The sequence below is a fragment of the Peromyscus leucopus genome, chromosome 8b (genome assembly GCF_004664715.2).
Source record: "Peromyscus leucopus breed LL Stock chromosome 8b, UCI_PerLeu_2.1, whole genome shotgun sequence".
Lineage (NCBI taxonomy): Eukaryota > Metazoa > Chordata > Mammalia > Rodentia > Cricetidae > Peromyscus > Peromyscus leucopus.
This window is the reverse complement of record NC_051086.1, coordinates 77,327,827-77,337,570: the sequence shown is the minus strand read 5'-3', so window position 1 is coordinate 77,337,570 and position 9,744 is coordinate 77,327,827. Positions and strand designations below refer to the sequence as shown.

Genomic DNA, 9,744 nt, shown 5'->3' with positions numbered 1-9,744 from the left:
TGGATGTCCATACAAGTGGCCCCATCTGGTGAAGTCCTCGTATGGTATCATTGTACTTTGGAAACACTGAGGACAAGTATTTGGGTATGTAGAGAAAGAACAGTAGGGCCAGTCTATTCCCTCCAGAGACAGAACTTCATTGATTCTTAGTAATGAGCTACTTACTCTCTTCTCTTATAAATGGTCTCTCAATTTTGCCTCCTCTTCAACTGAATAGCAGCCCAGGAGTCAGGAAAGACAACTTATATTCAGATCACAGCGCCATTTAAGTCCTTCTAGTCTACTAATGACTGCAGTAGCATCCTGCACGGTCAGGATCATCTTAAATGCATAACTGCAGAGGCTGCTCAGATGATTTTATCCACAGTTATTGACTTAGCTTCACATCTTGCTTAAACCATTAAAACGTTCTGTACTTTTTTTCCTTTTTTAACTTCTAAGATTAAATTTATTTAAAATTAAAAAGGAAATGACATGAAAAGAAAAAAATCACATTTCAAGAAAATAATAAGTTAAGGTTTGCTGTGAGTAATTGCTTGTTTGAAGAATAAAAAGAATTGCACAAATAATTCATAAATGACAGGTTTGCTTTGAAGATAATATCTTACTCTATGAACAACAGGCAACTTTTGACATTGATTTTCTCAGGGAGCAGACATTATTAACTGTATTACTGCTGTTGGAATGATTCAAAGAAAAATTTATTTATTCATTCACTCAGCATATACACACATATACATATACACATACATATATATCACATCAACTCTTTATGTAGATGGCTAAAAATAATTGACTAAATGAAAGTAATAGAATAATAGTTTGCAAACTTGCTATTGCAAGCTAATAATAGAAGGAAATTTTGCAGATATGAAATCTTTAGCTTAGAATTTTAATGCCAGTTTTTATTAGTTGCAAGTTCACACGGTAATTTAAAATGTCTGTCCACTACAGGAGAAAATCTACTTTAATTAATAGATAAGCATAGCTTATAATTAGCATGCCAAGGTTTTTGTGTGTAAATGGATGCTTTCAAAGTACTAGGAGTATTTATTTTTCTCAGATTGGGAGCTCTGACATTTTCCTTACAATCTTATTAGACTGTTAATTTACTTTGCAATCCTCCATTTTAACTGCAGGGCATCTGCTCAAATTGTCAACAGTTCTCCTAGTGAACTCCAGTTGATTTGCTTCCTGAGAATGTTTCATTACAGAATATTTTATTTGATACATATTTTCCCATCGTTTCAAAGGCAATATGTATTCCTAAGAAATGTTTTGTTTTGTTTTTTTTTTGACAGGATCTCTCTACATAGCCCAGGTGGTCCTAGAACTTATGCACACCAGGCTGGCCTTTAAATCAGAGTCTTGCCATACTCTGCTTCACTACTGCTGGGATGACAGGCATAAGCCACAAGGCCTAGCCCAGAAAATGATTAAAACCAGTGGACAGGGTAATATGCATTTGACTGATGATGAATTGAAGAAACTCAAGGGGAGCAGAGATCTGCAGATATGCACAGCAGAATTCTTGGGGAACATATTCATCAATATATATGAATATGTATACTACATACCACATGCAAAAATATGCAATGCAATACATTTATAACATCTTCTTGATGGAAGAATAAAAAATGTAGGTGGAATTGCTACCAGGAATTTGATTCATTTTCCAATGACTTTTTTGGTTTTTAATTTTCATTAGCATATAGTAATTATGCAAAGTAATGTACTCCATTGCAACATTTACACACTTACATGTACTGTACTTTGATCATGTCCACTCTGCCTTATTTTTTATTTTTATCACTTTAAATATTTTTTTGTTAGTTTTAAATGTTTAAGCTGGGAGGTGGTGGTGCATGTCTTTCACCCCAGAATTCAGGAGGAAGAGGCAAGTGGATCTCTGACTTCAAGCCCAGCCTAGTCTATGGAGCAAATTTCAGGACAGCCAGGGCTACATAGAGAAGCCCTATTTTGAAAAAAGAAAAAAAAATTAAATCCCTCCCTCCAGCTCCCCCATGTCCTCTTTAAGCCCTCCTCTGTCACACCCACTCCAAAATTGATAGCTTTTTATTTTTGTTACTACACACACACACACACACACACACACACACACACACACACACATCATATAATGTGCACAAACCTGCTGAGTCCATTCTTGTTATCTGTGTGTAGATGCTTTCAAGGATGAGCTCTTTGTACTGGATAACAAATCAAGGAGCTCATCTATGGGCTTAGCTAATTCCTCTCTAACTTTACCTTTTACCATCTCCTCTCTCTTTTCCTGTTTTCTCCCTTGGCCACTGCCTCTTTTTAAACTCATAGATTCCACATATGAGAGAACACAGACTACTATCTTTGTGATGCTGATCTCATCTTACATGAGGGTATACAGTAGCATCAATTTCATTTCAAAGGACACAATTTCATTCTTTTTGGATTAATAAAACTTGCTCAAGTATACACATTTTATCCACCCACGGGTTAATTGCTGATTACATGACTTGTCTGTGTGCTACAGTGACCACCATCTTTGGAGAAAGTAACACTATTATACACTGATATGCTAACTAGTATCTTTCAGATGTGCGTACACATGTGTATACATGAATCTGTCCTGTTGGTAAAATTGAAGCATCACTAACATACATAGATGAGTATGATTATGTGATATTGGTAAAAAAATCTTTTAGAAAACCTCTTAGCATGACCAATTTTGCTGAATGTGCATATATCACACACTGAGGAATTCCATATATATATATATATATATTATACATATATTATATATAAAATCTCTCTCCTCTCCTCCCTCCTCTCTCTCTCTCTCTCTCTCTCTCTCTCTCTCTCTCTCTCTCTCTCTCTCTCTCTCTCTCTCGTGTGTGTGTGTGTGTGTGTGTGTGTGCCCAAATCCCAAGGAGCAATGTCAAAAGTCAGAATACACGTAATTGTGATTGAAAGAAGCAAACCAGGGTTGCACCCATATCAGAAACACTATCCCATATGAAGTGAGGAGGAAGCTGCTAGAAAACTATGGTTATATCTAGTGTGTGGTCCTCCTCGCTCAGGTGAATTTACCTGGTAAAGCATTGAGTCATAATGACTTTGTACTTTATACTTGTTAGAAAACAAAATAATTGATATCAAAAGGCTCAAAGTCCAAGTAGTTTATCCAAACTTTTATGTGTGATAGAACTGTTAGGGTACTTGAAATCATAAGTAGAACAATGGTGATAATAGAAATGTTTTAATTGCCATAACTGATGAGACAGAGGGGAAAAATCAAACAACCTTATCTTTTCATTAAATCATCTCCGTAAGAACTACAAATGAGGGTAGTTTCTATTTGTGTGTGTGTGTGTGTGTGTGTGTGTGTGTGTGTGTGTGTGTGTGATGCATTTGTGCCTGTTTGCACATTCCCAGATGTTGTATAGTATAGTGGAAGACACCAGGCATCCTGCTTTATCACGGTCCACTTCATCCTCTTGTGACAGGGTCGCTCACTAAAGTTGAGGCTTGCCACTTTGCAGCCATTGCTCTCCAGCAATCTTTCCCAATACGTACCCATTTCCCTTAAGTGCTAGTGTTATAGAAGTGAATTACCACATTCTGCTCTTAACATGGGTGTTGGGGCTCGGACCTCACATCTACCTGCTTGTACAGCAAAACCTCATACCCACTGAATCACCCTCCTCTGCCCCAGATTTTTACCCTGTTCTTTCATATATATTATATAAGGTGTACATTTTTTTGTTCTTCTCTCATATATTTCATCCCAACCACGGTTTTCCCTCCCTCCCCTCTCCCCAGTCTCTGTCCCTGAACCTAGATCCATTACCCTCTCTCTTCCCTCAGAAAAGAGCATGCCTCCCAGGGACATCCAGCAACTGATGGGAGTAGATGCAGAGCCTCACAGCCAAACATAGGCAGAGCTTAGAGATTCTTTGGAGGAAGGACCAGAAGAACCAGAGGGTTCAGGGACATCACAGAACAAGGCCCACAGAAAAATCTGACCAAGATTTATTGGAACTCACAGAAATCAGGGGCTAGACTGTAGGAGTCTAACACAGGTCCTCTGCATGTTATCAGTAGCTGAGTAGTAGCTTGGTGTTCCTGTGGGATTCCTAGCAGTGGGCACAGGCCCTGCCTCAGACTGTTTTGCCAACTTGTGTGACCTTTCTCCTCCTACTGGGTTACTTCCTCCAGCTTTGATGTGATTGTAGGTGCCTGCTCTTACGGCAGCTTATGATGCCGTATTTTGTGGATGTCCCATTATTTTTTTTGTTGAAGGAAGTTTCCATTTAATGAATCAGTCATCTTATACTAAAGTTTAATTTGAAAAGTTCTGGTTGTTTTAATAATAATGTACAATTTCATCTGAAGAAATCAATCAACATAGAAACACATTTAATGACAAGTATATGAGCTACTAAAGACCAAAGGTCCTTGCTGGTTTCACACTTTCAATTACTGTGTGTATGGTCACCTTATATATAATTGTCATCAGTTCCTCTCAGGTCTCTGTATTATTAGAGTTTGAAACAATAAGCTATTCTTGCTAAATGTGGCTCCAATATTTGAAGGCTACATTTTTGTGCACCCGTTTTCCCAGACTTGTCCTATACTTACAGTGTAAATCACTTGAGTTCTTTATAGATGAGTTTAGAATTGACAGATTTGGAGCCACAAGATCCTATTCTTAGATGTTTGTTGATATTAGGACACTAATTTATTGTGTGTATTAAATTATTATATTTCAATCCCCATATTAGACTAACATTCTTCTTTTTAAAAGATAGACTTCTTGTCTCTTAAATCTATAAAGTTCTCCATATTTAATTGATGCAGACATTAAATTTTCTCATGATCTTTTCATGTGCTTTAGACGGTTGCGGAATATGTTGCCCTTTATATGGGAGGTTTCCCGTTTGTTTGCTGACTCTTGCCCCAAATTGAAACCCGGAGTTCTGGTTTCATAGCATACCAGTGAAAAATATAACAATGTGTGAAAAATTAGACATCAATCCAAATTCTCTAAACGAACAGAAACACACACACACACACACACACACACACACACACACACACACGGCTCAGTAATAATTACAATAATAGCTTAAATGCTAAGATATAAACAAACAAAACCCTCTCAATTCTAGGCTCCCAGACAGCTGACTTTTCTCTTTCTCTTCCTAGAATGACTCAATCTCAGAAACCATTTGAATCAACACAACAGTGCAAATGAGAAAGATTTATAAGTGGGTATGTGATTGATTCTTCCTTGGTGTTTTCTTGCCCATCCCTTTAATTCATGGTATTTTGCTTTGCCAACTACAAATTTAGGGAATCTAATTTCATTGCAGATGGTTTCTTCTACAGCAGGGTTTCTCAACCTCAGGACTATTTTAATTTTCAAAAAAAAATAGATAATTATTTGTGTGGGAGGAAGTTCCTCACATTATAGAATATTTAGCAAGCTCTTTGGTGATCCACATTATGTCATCATCCCTCTACCCCAGTTATAATAATCAATACATTTCTTAACATTGCCAGTTCTCAGTACTGACAGGGACAAGGCAAATTCCTTACAGTGACACACAGAATGAAAGCAAACTACACTATGGAAATACAGAGGAAGAAGAAAAGACCACATTTTTTGATGAGGATGATTTGAGATGTAAGCTCTCCAGGGGACCTTTATACTTAGATAATCTGGACAGATTTCTCCTGTAATAAGAGGTAGAAACTTCAGAACTGGATTCAAGATTTCATTCCTGATCTCCGGCCTTCGCTGTCACTCGACTTGGTTTTTCTTTTGGAGGTCAGCTCGTAGTAATTGGAGCTTCCTTTGGATCTCAGTCAGCACACCGATTTTCTGCTCCAGAATGGACAGTGACTGGGCAATGCAAAAATCCACGTCGCAGTTTATTCCATCAGCTGTCTCCTGGATGGCTTCCCACCACTGGCTAGATCTCCTCCATGAAGCTGCTGGGTCCTTTGTTAATGTGATTTCATCACTTTCTTTTTCTTCCTCACTCTGTATAATAGGTATTTGAATAAATTTATCCCTCTGAAGGGACTTTTCTGAATTTGTATTGTCCTTTTCTAACATTAGTGGTACTTCATGACCAGCTGGAGAGAGGCAATGATGGTAGGGCCTGGCCTCTAGGGCTAATTCTTTAACTCTGTTTGCATATCTTAAAGTATTGAGGGTGTTTTCACACGAAGTCATTCCAGGTGAGATAGTAGCAATCATGCATGTGGAGGAGTTCTGACCTATGAAGGAGTCCCGGAGCACCTGCGTGAGTTTGCTGGCTCTGAATGGGGTATGAGACTTGTTCTTACCCAAGGCTCTGATGCATTCCTTCAGGGCTAGGAGACTCTTATTTATTTCAGCCCCTTCCAGCTGCCTCTTTCGGTTGGCCTTGGCAGTATCTGCCCCCCTTTCATTCCCAGCTAAGTCAACAAGGGAAAACTTGCCATGCAGTTTCCCTCCTGACTTAAGGATGAGCTGGAACACCGCGTGACTCCTGGATGAGTGGGCGTTGACAGAGGTCTGTCCGGAAGTCCGACAGCTATTTCCGAGCTCCACCAGAGTCAGGACTTCCTCCACACAAGACACCTCCTGCTCCTGCAGCCCCACAACTTGCACTTGCTGATTTCCATCCTCGAGGACTTGAAGCTTCTTCTTCCAGTTTAACAGATCATAGACTTTGCCACCATAAATCTCAAAGAATGTCCCATAGACTTTGAGTTCCAGTTTCTCATAGGCAGGGTTTCTCAGCAGGAGAAAGACATCCTGAGCCACCAGGGCGTAAATGCCTTTCGAACAATCTTGAGCCTTTCCAGAAAAGGCTCCACCCATGGTGTGGGTTTTTCCACTGCCAGTCTGCCCATAGGCAAAGCAAGTGGCCATGCCCTTCCGGAAGATGGACTCCACCAAAGGCCGGGCAGTGAATTGGTAAACTAACTCATTGGATGCCGTGTCATCGAAAGCATGGTCAAAACAGAAGGTCTGGTTTTCCAAGTAGCGGGTTAGGTCCACCTTTTGTTTAGATTCGTGCACCGTGACCACATTGTGCGAGGGGATAGTGATGATATCTAGGTCCTTCATGGTGTTCTCTCTCTCATTAAGAGGGCGCTTCCTCACGCACACACAGATCCGGTGGTCTTCTGCGGGCTCCAGGCTGGATATTTTGCTGCTGTCCAGATGCCTGCGGTACTCCTCAATCATACGCATAATCTCATAGTTCGGGTTTCCAGTGTTGATGTCAAGCGCTCGTCTAGCTCGGATCTCTAGCTGCAGTCGCCTGCGCTTCTCTCGCTGCTTCTGCAGCTTTTCAATTTCCCTTAGGCAGGGGGATTTCTTCCGCTTCATCAGACAAGGATTACTGGGGACCACCAGGGCTTGGCTATCCCCTGATGGCGTTTCATTTCTGTGCGGGATCATCGCAATCCACTTGGTGGCTGTTCGCTGGTCCCCGATGGCAGTACTGGGTGTTGCGGAGACTGGGCGCAGGGGTCTCTGTGACCGTTGGTGTTCAGCAGAGGCCAGAGCTGGATTCAACAGAAACACAGTCTCTAGTTCGATCTTCTTTCCCTTTTTGACTCCTTTCTCAACCCACTCTACTGTGACCCAAGAGTTTTCTCTGTTGATCTCTGTGACCACAGCCAGGTGGATCCGTTTGTCCCTGCGCTGGATCGCCACACAGATGCCCACCTGGAAGTCTGTGAAGTGGGATTTCAAAGGTTTAAGGGGTGAGAGGCGTGGGGCTAGAGGAACGCAGAATTGGCTGGCCATGATGAGTGGTGGAATTACCAGGGCTCGCTTTCTGAGCCTTTCTGGCGTTGGCGCGGCAGGACCTGAGTCCAAGCCAGCCTGAATGCCTGGAGCTCGAGCGCCGGTGTGCGGTTGCTCGGGCCTTTGTGAGGCAGGCGCCAGGGCATTGGCTGAGGGCCTGCACGTCACAAAGAGGACCAAAAGAAGACGCTGAAGTGATGAAGGCCTGTAGGTAAAGGATCAGTGGCACCATCCGTGTATAGAGGCAGCTGAAATAGTTTGTGTCCTGCCAATGAGCATGGATGGATCTAAGGACTATGTGTGTTTGGAGTGGGGAGTGGTGACTGGATCTGGGTAATGAAGGAATACGGGAAACAAAGATGTCATAGGAATTGTGGTTTGGGTTCATGTAAGCACCATGAATGTTCAGACTTAAGCTTAACCTCCACGGTCTTAGTTCAGTTTAAGCACAGTTATGAAATCCCTTTGAACTCTCCATGTATCACTGGGAGCAGATGAAGGCAGGGATTTTTACAAATCTGGGGCTTCCGGGAAAAAAAAACAAAAACAAAACAAAACAAAAAACAAACAAACAAAACAAAACAAAAAAAACACGCTGCCGAAGAATCCTCTAATTGCCCCGATCCTCTTCCACACTTGTCTAGTGCTCACAGTATAAAGTTATGTAAGCTTAATGAACTTTCTCATTACAAAATCGGAACAAGTTGAATGGAGCAAATCATCATCGTGGTGATTTGCTAAGGCAGAACTTCTCTGGTACAACATCTGAGCTTGCAAACACAAGGTGCTTATCACATCCCCAGTGGTTCTGACAGCTACAACATGAGTGTTGTTTTGTGCCTGTTGTCACCGCTGCACTTGAGAGCAATTCAGTAACTACAACCTCAGACCCCTTCAGTAATCACACCTCTGGCCTCACTGTCTTAAAGGAGAGCCATCAATGGAAAGAATCCATCCCACCCTAAAACTAACTCTCTCTCTGTCTCTCTCTCTCTCTGTCTCTCTGTCTCTCTGTGTCTGTCTGTCTGTCTGTCTGTCTGTCTCTCTCTCTCTCTCTCTATGTGATGCACTTGTTGCTAAGGAAGAAGCAGGAGTAGGGTTGGTGGGAAAACAGCTGAGATCATGTGAATGAAAAGTATGTTTAGGCAAGAGTGCACAAATTTTCTATAGGATGACTTCCTTTCAAACTGAAATTATTAGTTCAGATGATCAAGATGAGGATGGAGATGACACCAGATGCCCAACCCCATTCAGCCAATACACATCATCCTCTGGGTGGGGAGTTTGGTTGTGATTGAAAAAAATGTGCTGTAGCACAGCTTCCTTACAACTTTCTCTAGGAACAAGGATCACTACAGAAATACATTCTCTTATAACACCACTTCCTCATAGTCATCTACAGTAAATTTGGTAAATCTTAGGTCACTTGATAAGGGACAAGATAAGGTATTGAATACCAATGGAGAAAGCAGAGAAAGAACTGTATATCATTTTATAATTTTAAAAAATTTAATTGTCCGTATTAGCAATAAAGTTGTGCATTAAGTAAAATATTTTATTGAATTGTCATTTCACAGGCCTCTATTTGTTACATTTTACTTTTTTTGCCTTTTTTTAACATAGGGTTTTAGGATCCCATGTAGCACAAGTTGGCCTCAAACTTGTATATTTAGCTGAGAATGACATTGAACTTTTTATCCTCCCACCTCCATTCTCCAGTGTTAAGAGTACAGGTATGTACTGCCACATTAGATTTTATATTGTTCTGAGTATCCAATCAAAAATGCTCTCCCATGCTAGCCATTTTGTTCTCTTAGGCTAGTAATTCTTGTAGCTAGGTCTTGATTGTTATGCCCAAACATCAGAGACTAAAGTTTATTGTGTTCTTTTGATTCCTGTTTATCCCTAGCATACCAACAATGATATCCCTGTTC

General features: G+C 40.8%; 1 protein-coding gene across 1 annotated transcript; it reads right to left on the bottom strand.

Moving 5' to 3' along the window:
- Nucleotides 1-5,245: 5,245 nt before the first annotated feature.
- Kif2b (kinesin family member 2B) lies at nt 5,246-7,920 on the bottom strand. The gene has a single exon (XM_028885916.2). The coding sequence runs from the start codon at nt 7,808-7,810 to the stop codon at nt 5,804-5,806; it is 2,007 nt and encodes a 668-aa protein (XP_028741749.1). The 5' UTR covers nt 7,811-7,920; the 3' UTR covers nt 5,246-5,803.
- Nucleotides 7,921-9,744: the final 1,824 nt, after the last annotated feature.

Coding starts and splice junctions, on each gene's coding strand:
- Kif2b (XM_028885916.2), bottom strand. CDS start 7,810: ATGGCCAGCCAATTCTGCGTTCCTCTAGCCCCACGCCTCTCACCCCTT.